We start from the raw sequence: 19,197 nt of genomic DNA, 5'->3' as shown, positions 1-19,197 counted from the left end.
TGACTTGGGCAGCTCAGGGTATAGCTCAGGTATTTGACCTCTATAATGGCAATGATTTCATGTCATTTGAAGAACTTAAGGTCACATATGGAATTCCTTCAAAGCACTTTTTTAAATATCTTCAATTGCAAAGTTTTATATTGGCCAAGCAGTGTAATAGTTTGAAACTGAAACTTCCCCCTCTATCCACCGTAGAAGATCCATTCATCCACCCATTATCTGAACCAACCATCCCCTGCTCTCAAGATCGTGGGGATGCTGGAGCCTATTCCAGCAGTCATTAGGCGGCAGGCGGGGAGACACCCTGTACAGGCCGCCAGGCCATCACAGGGCCAACAGACACACACACACACACACGCACCTAGGGACAATTATGTACCGCCAATTCACCTGACTTACATGTCTTTGGACTGTGGGAGGAAACCGGAGCCCCTGGAGGAAACCCACACAGACATGGGGAGAACATGCAAACTCTACACAGAGGACGACCCAGGATGACCCACCAAGGTTGGACTACCCCGGGGCTCAAACCATGGACCTTCTTGCTGTGAGGCGACCGCGCTAACCACTGCGCCACCGTGCCGCCCTGGGGGACAGGTGTCCTTATTATACAATCCATTTGTAAGTAAGAGCAAAGAGTCTTAACACAATATATACAAGTGTGGAGAACAGATTTGCAAGAGACTTTAATGGAGGAAGAATGGTGTTTAGTTCAAACCCAGTCTGCAAACACACATTCTAAATTAATGTAGTACAATTGGATAAGCAGACAGTACATTACTCTAACTAGGTTGCATCACTTTAAACCTAATATTCCCAATACTTGCATTAAATGTAATCACCAGAAGGATCTTTGTTCCACTGCTTGTGGGAATGCCCCCAGACAATCTGTTTTTGGAAGAAGGTGCTAGATCTGTCCAGTCAGATCATTGATAAAGTGCCTCTTAATCCCAAATTATGTATATTGAATGTTTGTTTACCCAGATGGTTTTGTGACCTCTAAAAATGCAATATCCCTACTCAACATCTGCTTTTCGGAAGCTAAACAGTGTATAGCCCGCTCATGGATGAAACAAACAACCTGTGTAATTTCACAATGGCTAAAGGGAATTAGTTTTTACTTTGCTTTAGAAAAGATAAATTACATCACAAAGAATAAACTTGACAAATTTTGGGGCATTTGGAACATCGTCTGTAACTTCCTGGAAAATCATAATATTGAAGTAGATGAATGGATTGTTGAACTGTATTGAACTGATTACCATTTAGGGCTGTACCCCCCTCTTTTTTACAACAATAATTATTTGAATCTATTCATTATTGTTTATTCATCATCATCTGTGCTGTATTTTTGTACACATATACACCTTGTTTTGTGCTCCTTTTTCTAAAACAAAATAATTCAATAAAGAAATGTTTAAAAAAAAAGGATATTTCATTGATCAGTTTGAAATACATCACTTGAACGCTTTGGCGTGGAAAGGAAATGCATTGAGAACAACAGAGGGTTTTTTTTTCCTTTTTTTTTTTAAAGGAAAGTGGCCAAACCACTCGTCTTGTCTGTCACCTTTTTATTATTTATTCAGACCGAGGGAAAGCTGAGCTGGAGACCCGCAAGAGGGGATACAGGAGAGAAAGGATCTCGGCGGGATTCAATCCCAGACCAGCGGGATGACGCCAGAGGTGGCGGATGTAACCGCTACACCTTTAGCTCATCTCTGCACTCTTAATTGCAACCATCTCTGAGCACAACCAAAACAAATAACACACTCCTACCTAATGTGGACCTGGGAAAAAGCCTCAGAGCACAAATAGCATTGTTTAAAGATTTCTTTATTCAAAGGGAAGGGTTGAGATGCATGTAGAATATCATAAATTTGGGGGCGTCCGGGTACTGTAGTGGTCTATTCCATTGCCTACCAACACAGAGATCTCCAGTTCGAATCCCCGTGTTACCTCCAGCTTGGTCAGGTGTCCCTACAGACAAAATTGGCTGTGTCTACATGTGGGAAGCCGGATATGGATATGTGTCCTGGTCACTGCACTAGCGCCTCCTCTGGTTGGTCAGGGCGCCTGTTCAGGGGGGAGGGGGAACTGGGGGGAATAGCGTGATCCTTCCACGCTCTACGTCCCCCTGGTGAAACTCCTCACTGTCAGGAAAGAAGCAGCTGGCAACTCCACATGTATCGGAGGGAGCATGTGGTAGTCTGCAACCCTCCCCAAATCTGCAGAGGGGTTTGAGCAGTGACCGGTACGGCTCGGAAGAGTGGGGTAATTGGCCAGATACAATTGAGGAGAAAAGGGGGTAAAATCCAAAACAAACAAAAAAATTGTAAATTCAAACTCATCATATCATGTTAGAAGTAAATAGCTTGATAAACTTTCACTTATGAACAACACCGGGATTTAAGTACTCAAAATGAAAGATCACTCATACTTGGTGGCACAACCGTGGTTTTTACATTTAACAAACATTTTTAATCATGTTGAAAAGTTGTTGTTTTTTTAAATTTTGCATTATTAAAAGCAAGCAAAATGAAGAACAGCACTTTGAGCGGCAGAATGTGGCACAAGGATGGTTGAATTAAAAGCTGTATATTGTGAAATTCTGCAAAGAATCACTCAACTGTTTGAATATCATTGAAAGATAGATACAGTTTGTCATGATGTGCTGCATGGTCTCAACTTTTCTATTGCTAGCACTGACCACATCCTGTAATGGCAGATGTTGACTGACTGTGGGCATGTTCGACATCTCACCAAATGAATTATTTATGACATTCATAAACACGTTAAAAACTGATAGATGACGATGTGTGCACACATCATCATCCAATTAACTGAACTCGGTGAACTTTAGCACCTCTCAGTCTCAGTTACAAACTGGCACATTTACCAAGTGAGACTGGTCCTGTAAATGACAGATGTGTGAATGCTGTGTATGACTGAGAGCTCTGTGGTTGACCTGCACTGTCACTGCCACCTTTTCGGTCAAATGTGCAAAGGAAAAGAGGGATGGAACAAAAAAAAAAAAAAAAAAACAGTAGAAATCTTGGAGGGATGAATGCATGTTGTTTACTCACATCGGAGGCTGGGCCTTTGTCAGCACCCGGGCAGGAAAAGGTGACGAATTCATGACAGCGTTTATGGACCACAAAACAGCACACTAAAGAAAGAGAGGCCAAATGAAACATCAGGGCAAATTGTTAAATGGTGACGCAAAGGCAGCAATACATCACTTAGTCAATCCTGCAGTGTTAGTCTTTCCAACATCCTCATGGAACATCCCAAAATCATGTCCTGTGAGACAATGCCCACTACAATACCACTTATCCACAAACTGACAAAGGTAGCATGGGTTTCATGTCAAATATGATTATTCACCTGTTATTTACCTGTCTCCAATACAGATCCCTATCTTAAGCAAAAGTGTCCCTTACAAAGCCATTCACTACATATCAAAGGCCCAATAAAGAAGAATAAAATGCACACACACACACACACACACACACACACACACACACACACACACACACACACACACACACACACACACACACACACACACACACACACTCTCTCAAAGGATGATATTACAGACTGGTTTAATCTTAATTATTCACTTTATAATGTAATGAAGCCCTGTGGCGAGTCAGCAGTACGGTTCAGTTTTCTTGCTGTTGACATCGTGCTTTTCTTATGTGTGTGTGTGTTTGTGTGTGTGTGTGTGTATATGTGTGTAAACCTCATGTCAGCAGAACACTTCGACCAAGGGTATGGACACTGGCTTTTTTTTAACAGCAGCTACTTGTTGTATGCGAAAGGTTCAGTGTTTCAAATGGAAATAAGAGAGCACAGAAAGTATCAGCGACTTGACCTAGCTCCCTATCACACAGTACTGTGTATGTGAGCACAGTGTGAAGATGTCTACCCTAGAACCATTTTTAAACTATGACCGCAAACAAAAAAAGCCAGACACTAACTGCTAATGTGTTTTTGCCCGTTAAATATCGAGATAAAGACAGATATAGAATATAGATCGATAGATAGATAGATAGTGAAAAGAGAAAATGAGAGAAGGGAAAAATTAAGAGGCAATAAGGGAGAAAAAGAAAAATGTTTATTGATAAAACTGTTGTTGCACTTACGCATTAAAAGCGCTTTTTTCTCCTTCCCTTGATTGTGAAATATTTCTATATTGTAATGTATCGTTCTAACTGTTTTGGATATACTGTAACTGTATGACTATCAACATTCATATAGCGCTTTGGCAATACTGTATTTCATTATGATCGTGCCAGTAAAGCTTTTTGAATTGAATTTAGAAAGAGACAGAGAGAGCAAAACAGAGAGAGGTTGGTGGGTTGGAGGCAATGTGAGGGGGAGGAGGAATCATCTGTGTGTGTGGCGAGAGAAGAGAAGCCAAGATGGGAAAAAAAGAAAAAAGAGAGAGAGAAGAGAAGACAGTTAAGAATGGAGCCATGTAAGAAAGGACTATGTTTTAGGGGGGAGCTGTATGAATCGAATTCGTCAACCCAGACACTTGTATGCACATCTGGGTGCACGCACACCTTTGATGGACAGGCCCATTGACCTGCCATGGAGGTCTTTTTGGTGTGTTGCCTAGCAACCAGGCTGAGCCCTAAAGTCAAGTCTAGCCACAGCCTCAACCACTGACAGACGGCATTAGCAGCCAATCAGAGCGGGGCTAAAGAGAAAAAAACATCCCAGCAAATATCGGACAGGATGAGAGAGAACGGATGCCGTTTGATTGGCTTGAGCATAAGGATGCTTGAGAAACGGTCCTCTCAACTACAAAAAAAAAAGTACCCAGGCTAAATTTGTGTGCATTATTTGTCTCGATATTCTTATGCACCTAAGTAATCCACACACCATTCAGTATTATTTATACACACTAACCATGCATCCTGTGGATTTTTCATACCCAAGTTTGGTAAGCACTGTCAATCAGTAAAAAAAATAGCACATGCTACATTCTGATCTGCGAGTACCGACGAATGCCTACAATCGGTTTGGTGCAAGTGGTTTATTTTTACTATCGTTTGTGTCACACTGCATTATGGATAGTTTTCCTGATTGCTTCTTCCAGAACAGAGTAAATATCCTCCTGATTTACAGCATTTACAGTCCAACAACCAGCCTGGTGAACTATTTTCAGCTTTATGTTCTGTGTGTGCACAAGGACTAGCCAGTACTCGTCTGCTAATTCAAATATTATCCAAAGATCCATTTGTTTATTTTCTCAGTCACATGTATGTTGTAAAACCCCATTGTTGATCGGATTTGCCTGTCAGCCAGCCAATAGGAAAGCAACCCTCTCCGTTGTTTTCTAACGAAGAATCAATAACCATAATACCACTGTAAACCCCTGATACAATCAATAACATTAACTTTACAAGCTGTGGAAAACCAGGGTATATTTTTTGAAATGTTTGCAGTGTTACACAGTCAACAGGGTTTCTCTATTAGCATACCTACAGGGAATGTTAAATAAAGCCACTGACAGTAAGACTGACTGGCAGGATGAACAGAAAAGACTACTTGGTTTGACATCTCCAAACACCCAAACCTTTCTTCAACAATATCAGATAATTAGTGCACCTTGATGTGAATGTAATGGTTTTGAGTGACAGAGACCAAACCTGTGTATTTTGCTTATAAGGAGGGAGCTAGTGATGGATAAGAGTGATAAGAGCAGTTTAAAATCTTTGCCCACATTGCAATACTTCAATGAAATGTTTAAAGCTCGGGTCAATTTGTGGCAGAATGGTTAAGAGCCCATGCCAGTCATAAGGGCCAACCCTGCAACCAACTCTCAGAAGCAGCTTGGGAGCTGAGGCATTTAAATTAATATTGTTACATGTGTTCAATTCTTTCTTGCTTGGAATAAATATACTAATGAAGTCTACTTTCTAGTTTACTCACTGGTCATTTGTGAGAGCAGTTTTTCCCTGTCGATTTACTTTTTTTTTATATATAGCCAAATTCCTCTTTGAATACAATGCTGTTTTCGGTGGCTATGCATGAACTTACATAACTTGAAATCAGCTATGATGATGTGGTTTGGGAAATGTTCACTTCTCTCCAGCTAATGTGACACGATTGCAGACCACTGGCCAGAGGAAAACAGCCTTACAGCAATGTGATGCAGAGGGAAATTAGAGTTTGGACTGTCTTTCTCTTTTTCTCTCTCTCTCTCTCACTCTCTCTCTCTCTCAAAAGGGAGCACTTCCTCTTTTTCAGTCTACACTGACATGGACATTTCTGGATGTGTGTGAACTTTCACACACATTATATATATATAAAAAAAATTAAGGAAGAGGAAAATTACAAAGAAAATCTTTACCTGCAGAACAGGTCTAGCCTACTCAGTGGTTAGAATACACCCTTTTCCACACACACACACACACACACACACACACACACACACACACACACACACACACACACACACACACACACACACACACACACACACACACACACACACACACACACCCTTTCATACACACTCACCTCTTCACATGTCAAAACAAGTCTACACTAGATACTTAACATTCCTTCTGGCTCTGACTGGGCAGAGTGTGTGTGCTTATGTTTTGTTTTTTGTTTTTGGTATGTGTGTGACATAAAGGCCTCTACACACTTCCCTTTTCCACACAACCAACCAGTTGAAATGGACCTTTCCGTCTCCCTCCAGCTCCCTTTTTTTCCGTGCTTGATCTTGTTCCAACCCCTTAATCCCCCCTTTTCCAAGCCAAAGTTCCTAATAAGAAAGTTCACTGGAGAGAACTCTGTGCCAACACCCCCGTTCCAACTCAGTTGTAGCTGAGGCCCCACAATGCCCCGGTGTCAGATTTATGACCAACCAACCCAGACGCCAGGATAAAATGTTGGCATTCACCGTTTCTGCAAACCACAGATATGTTAAATCGTGACATTTCTTGAACCAAAAATGCATTTCATATCAACATTTCAACTTATAGCCAATGTTGGTGGAGCCTGCGTCCACATCATGTGACTGTCAAGTTTATATCTGTGAAAAGAAAAAAATGGCTGACATCCATTTTATTCTCAGTGGAAAATGCAGTATTTTAAGATATGCATTTTGGTAACATTTCTAGCAAGAAACATACATTTTATTTTCATAATCTTCGTTCAGTGAATGTATATGATCGTTAGTTTCTTAGTTATTATGAAGATTCTTTCAGGTCTCGCCAGAAAATTATTGGAAGACAGCGTTTCCGACGTTGAACACAACCCCAAAACTTATTTCCACAATGCTTGTGAAAATATCCTAAAAAAATAAATTTTTATACGCTTTAAAAAAAAATCAACACCTAAATGCAGTGTAATCCCCCCCCTTTTTTTCCCTCCCCAATTGTACCTGGCCAATCACCCTGCTCTCCGAGCCATCCCTGTTGCTGCCCCACCCCCTCTGCCAATCCGGGGAGTGTTGCAGACTACCACCTGCCTCCTCCGATACATATGGAGTCAGTCAATCAATCAATCAATCAAGTTGCATTTTAAATAGCGTTTTTCTAGCTGCAACAGCCACTCAAAGTGCTTACACACAAATACACACACACACACTCACACACGAGAGAGAGAGAGAGAGAGAGAGAGAGAGAGAGAGAGAGAGAGAGAGAGAGAGAGAGAGAGAGAGAGAGAGAGAGAGAGAGAGAAAGAGAGAGAGAGTCGCCAGCCACTTCTTTTCACCCGACAGTGAGGAGTTTGGCCAGGGGACATTGCGCATGGGAGGATCACCCTATTCCCCCCAGCTCTCCCTCCCCCCCGAACAGGCACGCTGACTGACCAGAGGAGGCGTTAGTGCAGCGACCAAGACACATACCCACATCCGGCTACCCACCCGCAGACACGGCCAATTGTGTCTGTAGGGACACCTGACCAAACCGGAGGTAACACGGGGATTCGAACAGGAAATCCCCGTGTTGGTAGACAACGGAATAGACCAATATGCCACCCAGAAGACCCGTAATTTACGTTTCAGCTGCAGTAAATATTTGATATATTCTGTAGATATATATTTTTATGACCATATTCTGGAGATATTTCTATTACCCTATCTACAACACTGTTTTGTAAACTGGAGGAACTACAGCTATGGTGCTGATTTGTATCAAGCAGCATGGCATGGCTCAAGGGAGTTGTAATTTTTACAAATAATGTATTTCCTAGAATTGGAAGCTGTAAATACTGAATTAAGAGTACACTGATATGTTTAAGGGGATGGGAAACACATTTGGGTGATCGGATTTTAAATATCTAATTGTTAAATGGGTGAAAATTAATTTTGACCATATCTGACAGTGCCTTCACTTGGTGACTATACCCTTATGGGCATAGACACATAGCTGAAGTCAAGAGCACTCTAACAGTCAGCCCCATGTCTGTAGCCCTTTCTGTTGCTGAATGACAAACCTTCCAATATGCACTGGGGTCAACGCTCAGAAGTCAATATTTCAAAGCAGGAGGCATTTACAATCTTCAGACTGACATAATGTTACTCTACACGTCAAGACCTTTCCAACGATGTATTATTTTAATCCTATGATGACAAAGTTTTCATTTTAACATTTGATGGTATCAGGGTGGCACGGTAGCAAAGTGGTTGGCACAGTCGCCTCACAGCAAGAAGGTCCTGGGTTCAAACGCCGGGGTTGTTCAACCTTGGGGGTTGTCCCGGGTCATCCTCTGTTTGGAGTTTCCATGTTCTCCCCGTGTCTGTGTGGGTTTCCTCCAAGTGCTCCAGTTTCCTCCCACAGTCCAAAGACATGCAGGTCAGGTGAATCAGCCGTACTAAATTGTCCCTAGGTGTGAATGTGTGTGTGTGTTTAACCTGTGATGGACTGGCGGCCTGTCCAGGGTGTCTCCCCGCCTGCTGCCCAATGACTGCTGGGATAGGCTCCAGCATCCCCGCGGCCCTGTGTAGGATAAGCGGTTTGGGTAATGGATGGATGGATAATATCAGTTCTTTGGAAGCCCGACACATGAAATGAGATGTCTTTAATTTTTTGTCTGTTTTGGTGGAAATAGCGATTAACGTCATTTAAGATAATTTATGACCAAACTAGTAGATTTGGCCTACACTGAAGCTTAGTTTCCTGATGCTTTCTGTTCAGTCCTAACCCTAGCCCAAGCAATTCAGGCCCCATACCTGTAGTAATGTCCTGGAAGGTCAGCAGGATTACAACATGTAAAGGTGACTAAACAAAAACAAACAAACAAGCAAAATAACTTTCATATCATGCATTGGACCTCCAAAGCATTGGCACAGGCCTAGCTTCAAAGAGCCCTTTAGAGGCCCAATACATGAAATTAGTTATTTTGCTTCTGATGGCCTGGCGGCCTGTCCAGGGTGTCTCCCCGCCTGCCGCCCAATGACTGCTGGGATAGGCTCCAGCGTCCCCACGACCCTGAGAGCAGGATGGGCGGTTTGGATAATGGATGGATGGATGTATTTAAAATGAGTCAACTTTACATATTATAATCCTGCTGACCCTCCAGGGCATTACTACAGGTATGGGGCCTGAACTGCTTGGGTTAGGGTTAGGTCTGAAAAAAAAGATCTTGCATTTCATTAGGAAAATAAGCTTCAAAGTTGTAAATTAGTCAAAAAGGATTACCGCAAATGATGTTTCATTGGAAAGGTCTCAGCCTGTGGAGTAACATTATGTCACTCTGAAGATTATAAATGTCTCCTACTTTGAAAAATTGACCTCTGAACCTTGAACTCAGTGAATGTTGGAAGGGTTGTCATTCAGCAACAGAAGGGGCTAAAGACATGCATAGAATAGAATACAGAATACACTTGATTTGTCATTGTAAATACATACAACGAAATGTATTCTCTGCATTTAACTCATCCTAGCTGTGTAGCTAGGAGCAGTGGGCAAACGCCGTGCAGCGCCCGAGGACCAACTCCAGTTATTTCTTCCTATTGCCTTGGTCAGGGGCACAGACAGGAGTATTAACCCTAACATGCATGTCTTTTTGATGGTGGGAAGAAACTGGAGCACCCAGAGAAAACCCACGCAGACACGGGGAGAACATGCAAACTCCACACTGAAAGGACCTGGGACAGCCTGGGGTTCAAACCCAGGACCTTGTTGCTGTGAGGCAACAGTGCTAACCACTGGGCCACATGCCACCTTACTGGGCCAACCATATGGGACCAGCTGTTACGGAGAGTTCTTGACTTCAACTATGTGTCTACACCCATAAGGGTTATAGTCACCAAGTGAGGGCACTGTCAAATATGGTCAAAATAAATATTCACCTATTTAACAGTTAGATATTTAAAATCTAATCACACAAATGTGTTTCTCATCCCCTTAAACCTCTGTGTAATCTCCATTCAGTATTTACAACTTCCAATTCTAGGAAATCCGCTAACATTTCAAAACCTAAAACTCCCTTGAGCCGCACCATGCAGCTTGATACAAATCAGCACCATAGTTGCAGTTCTTCCAGTTTACAAAATAGTGCCATAAATGAGGTCGTAAAAACAACAAAAAAAATTATATATATATATATATATATGAAATATTTACTGCAGCAAAAACACAAAACATACGTTACACAGCATTTAGGTGGTTTAATTGGAGGGAAAAAAAGCATATAAAAGTTTATTTATTTAGGATATTTTCGCAGGTTTTGTAGCAACAAGTTTTGGGGTTGTGTTTAATGATGGCAACGTTGCATTCTCATAATTTTCTGGCGGGTCCTGAAAGAATCTTCACAATAACTAACAAACTAAAGATCATATACAGTCACTGAACAAAGATTATGAAAATAAAATGCACATTTCTCACTAGAAATGTTATCAAAATGCATTTTAATTCGGAAACTATCTTAAAATATTGCATTTTCCACTGAGAATAAAAGGATTATCAGTCTTTTTTTTCTTTTCGCAGACAGAAACTTGACAGTCCCGTGACGTGGACACAGACTCCACCAAAACTGGCTTTATAAATTCTCATCTCATCTCATCTTCAGCCGCTATTCCGGGGACGGGTCGCAGTGGCAGCAAGCTAAGCGGGGCACTCCAGACGTCCCTCTCCCCAGCAACGCCCTCCAGCTCCTCCTGGGGGATCCCAAGGTCTCCCCAGGCCAGATTGGACATGTAGTCCCTCCAGCGAGTTCTGGGTCTACCCCCGGGGTCTCCTTCCAGTTGGCCATGCCTGGTAAACCTCCAAAGGAAGGCGCCCAGGAGGCATCCAAATCAGATGCCCGAACCATCTCAACTGGCTCCTTTCAATGCGAAGGAGCAGCGGCTCTACTCCGAGCTCCCCCCGGATGTCCGAGCTCCTCGCCCTATCTCTAAGGCTGCGCCCAGCTTTATAAATTGAAATGTTGATATGAAACATATTTTTGGTTCAGAAATGTCGAGACTTAACATATCCATGATTTGCAGAAAAGTGAAATGCCAACATCTTATTCTGGCAACTAGGTTGGATCAACACAAAACTTTAAGTAAACTTTGAATTTCACAGTGAATAGAGATCCAATTTAATTGTCATAAACAAATTGAAACATGCAGTTGGTTGTATGCGAGTCTGTCTATGAATACTTGGGGCAATGATTTTAATGTTGTTGTTGTTGTACAGAGTGTGTTTAATATTCTCTGAGCTGCCAAAGTAAAAAAAAACAAAAAACAAACAAACAAACAAATTGCAAATTCAGCCAGACTTTCAGCCATTAGCCATCCACCCCTAAACACAACTGCAAAAACTTCCAAATTTGGTGATACAGTCAGCTTTTCCTTCTAGAATTGTGTGTGTAGCATGTATCAGTGTGTGCACGTTAGAAGGAAAGTGTTATCAATTTGAGGTCCTTTACAATAAGCTCAACACACTCACTCACACACTCACACTCACACACACACACAGACACACACACACACACACACACACACACACACACACACACACACACACACACTAAAGGGATAGTTTTCAACACCCCCAATACATTTCCTGTATTATCACAAGAACTGTCAACAACGCTCAAGTCACAAGAAGAGCCAGAATGACTTTGCATCAGCTCCTTATCAGAAGTGAGAATGCACCATCTTGCGCAGCTTTAACAAACAAAGCGTGTGTATCTTGACCTGAGCTCTGCATAAATATCGTTTACACTGAAAATACACTTACTAAGCACTGCAGTTGCACACTCATCCGTAAATTTTTGAAAAAATGTGCACGGGGTGCAATCAGGTCACTTAAGTCTAATGCATTTTCTTGTTTCAGGAGTTTTCGAGAGAAACTTTAAAATAGTCATGAAATAAGTCATGTGATTGCATTACAAACAAGTACATTTATCTCACGCGAGGATTTTCCCCCCATTTTTTTATGAAGAACATAAATCATCTTAAAAGGATAGCTCAAGAAAACACTCAATACTGTATGACATATCCCAACATGTAACAGTTGTTGGCAGCATAATTATCTTGTTCTAAAAGTTCACCTGATGAGCTTGAGTCTTGTCCAAAAAATGATCTCAGAGCATGCAGGAGGAGGAAGGGAACTAATTATGTTGCTACAAAGGGCTCCAAAAGTAAATACCCGTTAGATTGTATCGCCATCCATAATTGCTTTCCATCAATGAATCATGCAGATCTTTTCCGCTTGAGCCTATCCCCAGTCTATCCTTTACGAAAATGAGACAACTGGACTCAGACAACTGGACTCACGAGACAACTGGACTTGACGAGCGTCTCTTAAATTCTACTATTCCCTCGTCTTACTCATGAGTCCTTGTTCTCGGCCTTTAAGGAACACCATCCTTGCCTGTGCCATTCCCCCATGCTCCTTATGCAACTAGCTTTGAGTTGGTCAGTTGTCTGCCACAACAACAGCTCCAAATGATTTGGCTTGCGAATCGAACTTCTACAAGACCCACGTATAACCCGCTATACACAACGCCAACACACACACACACACACACACACACACACACACACACAGAATATTCTCTCACACGCCTACAATCAAACAGAATGGGGATTTGTGAATGAACCACTGCACCTACCTTGGCACTGGAATCCCTGCTTCCCGAAGCCCCTGTGGACGAAAGAAAAGATGAATCTCCGAAATACTTAAAAACGCAACGCTCGCACGCGCGCGCGCGCACGCACGCACGCACACACACACACAATGAGCAAGCGCCAATTCGGTGACAAACACGCACACAGGCAGCAGCCTACTGTATGACTTCATGTGCCCTACACGGTGTATCTGCACACAGCTGCCACAGCGGGCCCTGGGTACCGTGTCTCTCACCGCGTCCCGTCCCACCACCTGTGCTCCAGTCACCGACACAGATGTCGGTTCGATGCGGTAAAACATCGGCCGGCTCAACAGCTCGGCGAGTACCGACGCTCACGGACGGCCCACGCACAAAACGCGCTGCTGTCGCATTGTGCGGAGGGGGGGGGGAAACCCCCCAAAAAACAAAACAAAACGGGGATTGGCGCAAGAAGAGGCGACGGTGAAAGTCAGTAACATACGAGCGGTGGCAGCAGCAAGTGATTCACCTGTGTCCTGCGGGTCTCTCTTAACCTGTCAGTCAAACACACACACACACATACGCGCGCACACACTGACCAGATGAAGTCCGTGCAGTGGCTGCAGAAGGTCGGCTGTTTGAAGAACCGCGCGATGAACTTGTGGTTCTTCACTTCGTGCACGTTCTTCTGGCGCAGGGCTCCCTGGCGGGCGAAGCCGCGCGCGCTCTCCGGCGTCTCCCCATCGCTGCTCGGGTCAGCCATCTTTACGAGGAAGCGACGGCGCGGAGGAGGGTGGATGGAAGAAGCAGGCGAGGGGAGGGGGGAGACGGAGGAGGTAGTGAGTTGCGAGCAGCGCAGTGTAATGTGCAGGTGGTGGTGGCGCCCCCGCCTCCTCTCCACGCCCGCCGCTGTACGCCTCAGTGTGGCTTACTGCTCCCTCGGTGTGCTGTCCGCCCGGCTGGTCCTGCTTCCGGCGGGTCCCCGTGCCGCGCGTCTGCTCGCTGCCCTTTTTTGCGCTCGATTGTTGTGCCCTTCGCTCGACACACGCTCTCTCTCTCTCTCTCTCTCTCTCTCTCTCTCTCTCTCTCTCTCTCTCTCTCTCTCTCTCTCTCTCTCTCTCTCTCTCTCTCTCTCTTTCTCTTTCTCTTTCTCTTTCTCTTTCTCTCTCGCTATCGCTCTCGCTCCCTCTCTCAACTCACCACTTCTCCACTGTTGATTCCCAATTTTTAAAAAAAGCCTACCATGCTCTGCGTGCGTAAAAATGAAAAATCTTTACTGACACTTGCAAAAGCAATAATCATTTGCAGCCCAGTTCAAATTACGACAGGACGCACACACACGCACACGCACACGCACACACACGCGCGCACACACTAGAAAAGCATGTCCCTTATCAAAAATTGTGCATCGGTTAAAAGCTGGCAACCGTGTTCTGGAAAAGCACCAGTTTTATCTCAAACAGTAAACATCTCTCTTATGGAACTTCCCATTGAACAAATAAAATAATTGAGCAAGGCAACCGGGGTAAGAAAAATACAAAACCCATTGTCTTTTAAGAGGACTCATTGATATTGATATTGCCTTTTGCGCTCAAGGCTATGGAGCTGGCAGTATTGGTTTTCCATTCTGTGTTTGATTTAATGAGTCCGCTGGTTAGCAGCAAACTACACTATTGCTCAAGTTCTATGGTTTCATTTTAAAGATGGGCCCAAAGACAGTCACGGTTATACTACACTGTCGACTAACGGTAAAAAAAACAACAACATTGCTTATTGTCTTGCCACAGTTTACAGTACAGCTGCTTCGAGAGGACTATAAAAGTGTATCTCCTGGCAAGGAATGTGTGTTGCTTTGTGTAATAGTACTTGAGGGAAATTACTGTAACTGGTAACATCTGTATCGGCTCTGGACCCATGGGAGATGGAGCTCTGGCCTGGAGCACAGGCAAGCTGCAGAGAGCACCGCTGTGCGATGGCCCTTTTTGAGATTTCTCATCATCATCAACATTTCTCGCTGATAACCTGGTGTGAAATGAAATGAACAAAATAGATTAACGAATGAACAAGACAGTGAATCAAATTAGAAATTCACAGGCCTATTTGCAAAGAATGCAATCTAGAAGAGTAATGTGCGAGTGGCAAGGCAAATGAGGCAAGGGTTCTAGTGCCCACTAGCCGTTATGTGCTTGGATATCAAGTCTGACCTTTGTCCTAAGATATGAAATGAAGTTATTAAATAATAATTTGTTTGATGCTCGTTCTGCTTGGTATGTCCTACAAGGAAACATTTCAACCGAACTAAATCAGTGATATCGCCTTGTACTTGCACAAGCACAAGACTCACAGGTTCAGTGCTGGGAATGTCACAGAGAGGTCAGTCCCCCTTCAGTACAACCAGCACCCATACACCGATCAGCCAAAAGATTTAAACCACTGACACGAAAGTGGATAACATTGATTATCTCATTACAATGGCACCTGTCAAGGGGTGGGATATATTAGGCAGCAAGTGAACAGTCAGTTCTTGACGTTGATGTGTTGGAAGCAGGAAAAATGGGCAAGTGAAAGGACCTGAGCAATTTTAACAAGGGCCAAATTGTGAAGGCTAGACGACTGGGTCAGAGCATCTCCAAAACGGCAGGTCTTGTGGGGTGTTCCCAGTATGCAGTAATCAGTACCTACCAAAAGTGGTCCAAGAAAGGACAAACAGTGAACGGGCAACAGGATCATGGGAGTCCAAGGCTCATTGATGCACATGGGTAGCAAAGGTTAGCCCGTCTGATCCGATCCCACAGAAGAGCTACTATAGCTCAAATTGCTGAAAAAGTTAACGCTGGCTATGATAGACAGGTGTCAGAACATGGTGCATCACAGCTTGCTGTGTATGGGGCTGCATAGCTGCAGACTGGTCAGAGTGCCCATGATGACCCCTGTCCACCGCCGAAAGCGCCTACAATGGGCATGTGAAAGTCAAAACTGGACCATGAAGCAGTGGAAGAAGGTGATGTGGTCTGATGAATCACGTTTTCTTTTACATCATGTGGACGGCCGGGGAAGAGATGGCACCAGGATGCACTATGGGGGGCAGGCAAGCTGGTGGAGGTAGTGTGATGCTCTGGGCAATGTTCTGCTGAGAAACCTTGGGTCCTGGCATTCATGTGGATGTTACTTTGACACGTACCACCTACCTAAACCATGTTGAACCCCTTTATGGCAACGGTATTCCCTGATGGCAGAAGCATCAGGTGGTTTTAATGTTTTAGCTGATCGGTGTATGTCTTTGTCAGTGACATTTTATGGAACGGTGTAAAAAAAATACATGATTATGTTGAAAATACCAAGTACATATCAACAACCGCACAAGCGCCCCCCCCCAAAAAAGCTACGCGAGAGCTTCTGAGATTTCTCACACAAAAAAATGATGTCAAATGTCGGTTTGCGAAGGTGCGTTGTGTACATTTAAGTGTGTAAAATTGCTTTACAAAAGATGAATAAAGCAGAGGGAAAGTGGTAGAAGTTTCTACACTCAGAAAACAGAATTCTAAATATCTTCGCTTCATTTTAATGTATTAATGGAAAGAAGAAAAGCAACGGGGGAATCAATAATTTTGGCCAGGTTTACAGTATGTCAGTGTCAAGATCTTCCAAAAAGGTCCAACAAAAGAGCAGAAGCTTGTCCCATACAAGTCATCTCTCGGGGTCCTCTTTATGCCGTTTTATTTTCCAAGTGTTGTCATTTTTGAAACATTTTGTAGGTTCTATGTGTCCTTGGAGGCATGTCATTAGCCCACACTGTGTCACTAAAACCTTGCACTTTCATATCACACAGTGTGAATATAGTATTATCACATGAAACACTTCGATCGAGGACTAGCCTTTCATCCAGTGTCACATGATGGTGATAATTTGACATGCAAATTGTGTCTGAGTGGTGTTGTCGCAAAATATCAGTATTTCATTTATTTCCACCTATTATTTTCCAGATGTTGGAGAAACATTTTTTTTCTTCTGTTGTGTTTCAAATTTCCCTCTTCACATGACAATACACACGCCCCGAAATGATAAAGTCTGTGTGAGACACCCCGCACAAATAAAAACACTGTCATTGGTATCGAAATGTTATTTGCATGAAACTAGAAGAGATTGCAACTAGAACAAGAACAGGGACAAAAACAAAAACATAGCCAAGTGTGTGTATACTTTTGTATGGTAGAGATACAGAACCTGGTGATGGGCAGAGAATGTGCTGAGAGGGGGGGGGCAGTTTATGTTAAGGGGCAAAGGGTTGGGAGCATGCAATATATCAACCTACAGTGAAAACAGCATACGTGGTAATATAAAGGAAATGCTGCTAAATCACTGCAACAGTGACACATCAACGATGACAGACATTTAACCCATCCTATTATATAGGAGGAGTGGGCAGCTGCAGCACCCGGGGACCAACTCCAGTTCTTCTTTCCATTGCCTTGGTCAGGGGTATAGACAGGAGTATTAACCCTAACATGCATGTCTTTCTGATGGTGGGAGGAAACCGGAGCACCAGGGGGTAACCCACGCAGACACGGAGAGAACAGGCAAACTCCACACAGAAAGGACCTGGGACGGCCTGGGGTTCGAACCCAGGACCTTCTTGCTGTGAGGCAACAGTGCTAACCACTGGGCCACCGTGCCACTATATATATATATATATATATATATATATATATATATATATATATATATATATATATATACACACACATCCATCCATTCCATCCGTTATCCGAACCGCTTATCCTGCTCTCAGGGTCGCGGGGATGCTGGAGCCTCTCTCTCTCTCTCTCTCTGATCATGCGCCCCCTTTTTTTGGAAACAAATATTTCCACACTTTTATAAGAAATGTATTTTCACCTTATTCACAGTGTAAGTTCCTTTATTTCCTTGATTGTTAGCAATGTATTTACTGTAATATTTATTGTGCATTGGGGCCTCTCTGTCCCTAAGTCAAGTCCAGTCAAGTCAATTTTATTTGTGTAGCGCAATATCACAAATTACAAATTTTTCTCAAGGGGCTTTACAGCAACACAATATCTTGTCCCTAAGACACAGACTAGCTAATTCATCTTTTGTTTGACCTCAGTATGCAGAACTACTTGATCGTTCGTATCAGCTGACATGAAATCTGCACACAGTGAGCTACAACTTGATAAGTCAAATTCATTTAATAGTTTTTGGCCCTGACAAGCTATAACAGTTTCCACCAGCAAAGACATTTTGATGCAATTCGTGAAGATAATGGTAAGAACATTTTAACAGACCCAAAAACTGGTGAAGCGACACTACATCTATTAGGGGGCATCCCTGATAATCTGGTAGTGCATAAGGCAGAAAGCCATCCCCTTTTACTGCCTTTTAGTAGAGCAATAATAATAACGTGGGTTGTAGATGATTGTAAATGATGGCTCTGTGGGAACTCCTGATTAGCGATCCAAAGTCCTCCTGGGGAAAAAAATAGATTTCTTTCAAGGGATAACTTGGACTCATACGTTGTTGCATTGTGGAGTGAAATTCTATGAATCCTGGGCCTAAAGTCTAATGTAACATGTCTCAACCAAATTATTTTGTACGTATCAACCCCTTCCTGCCCGTGACTGTGTGCCATTTTTAGTGTTGTTTCTGGGGGTTTTGTTTTGTTTTGGTTTTGTTTTTTTTGCCACAGCTACAGCTACAGCTAGATCCTTTGGTATTCTGTTGTTAGCACGGTGGTGTGATGTGGTTTAGAACAAGGAAACATACTGTGATAAGCCATTTACAGTTGCAGTACTGTACATGTAAACGCCCTTAACCTGTGGTTTAACACATTCAAGTTGGCACATTAAACACATTTCTTCAGCCATATTGTTACAAAAAAATATTTTGATTTGATTGAAAAGGGGGGTTCATTTGTATTTGGATATTCTAGGGGGCGGGGGAGGGGGGGATGCAGATTTAGTGGAAAGCTTTTGGGTGCATCCTGGTTCAAGCCCAAATTCATTTACACTCCACTGAGTGTTGGATTGCCCTTGTTTTCGCTTGATTATACTTTACATTCAACCACATCTTATTATATATACGTTAATGTAAAAAAAGGTTCATGTTGATTATCATTCTGTTAACTATCTGGGT

The 19,197-nt window shown here is 43.0% G+C and overlaps 1 protein-coding gene across 1 annotated transcript in view; it reads right to left on the bottom strand.

The window, feature by feature from the left end:
* The window catches only part of LOC130113411 (protein kinase C beta type), a 41,740-nt gene extending 27,927 nt beyond the window's left edge, over positions 1-13,813 (bottom strand). Inside the window, exons 1-3 of the mRNA XM_056281004.1 lie at positions 13,650-13,813; positions 13,075-13,106; positions 3,084-3,166 (exon numbers count right to left, since the gene is read on the bottom strand). Of these exons, the coding sequence (XP_056136979.1) occupies positions 3,084-3,166; positions 13,075-13,106; positions 13,650-13,813 (279 nt within the window). The remainder of the gene's footprint in view (positions 1-3,083; positions 3,167-13,074; positions 13,107-13,649) is intronic.
* Positions 13,814-19,197: the final 5,384 nt, after the last annotated feature.

The sequence above is a fragment of the Lampris incognitus genome, chromosome 5 (genome assembly GCF_029633865.1).
Source record: "Lampris incognitus isolate fLamInc1 chromosome 5, fLamInc1.hap2, whole genome shotgun sequence".
Taxonomy (NCBI): Eukaryota; Metazoa; Chordata; class Actinopteri; order Lampriformes; family Lampridae; genus Lampris; species Lampris incognitus.
The sequence above is the reverse complement of the archived record's forward strand: the minus strand, read 5'-3'. Positions and strand labels throughout refer to the sequence as shown.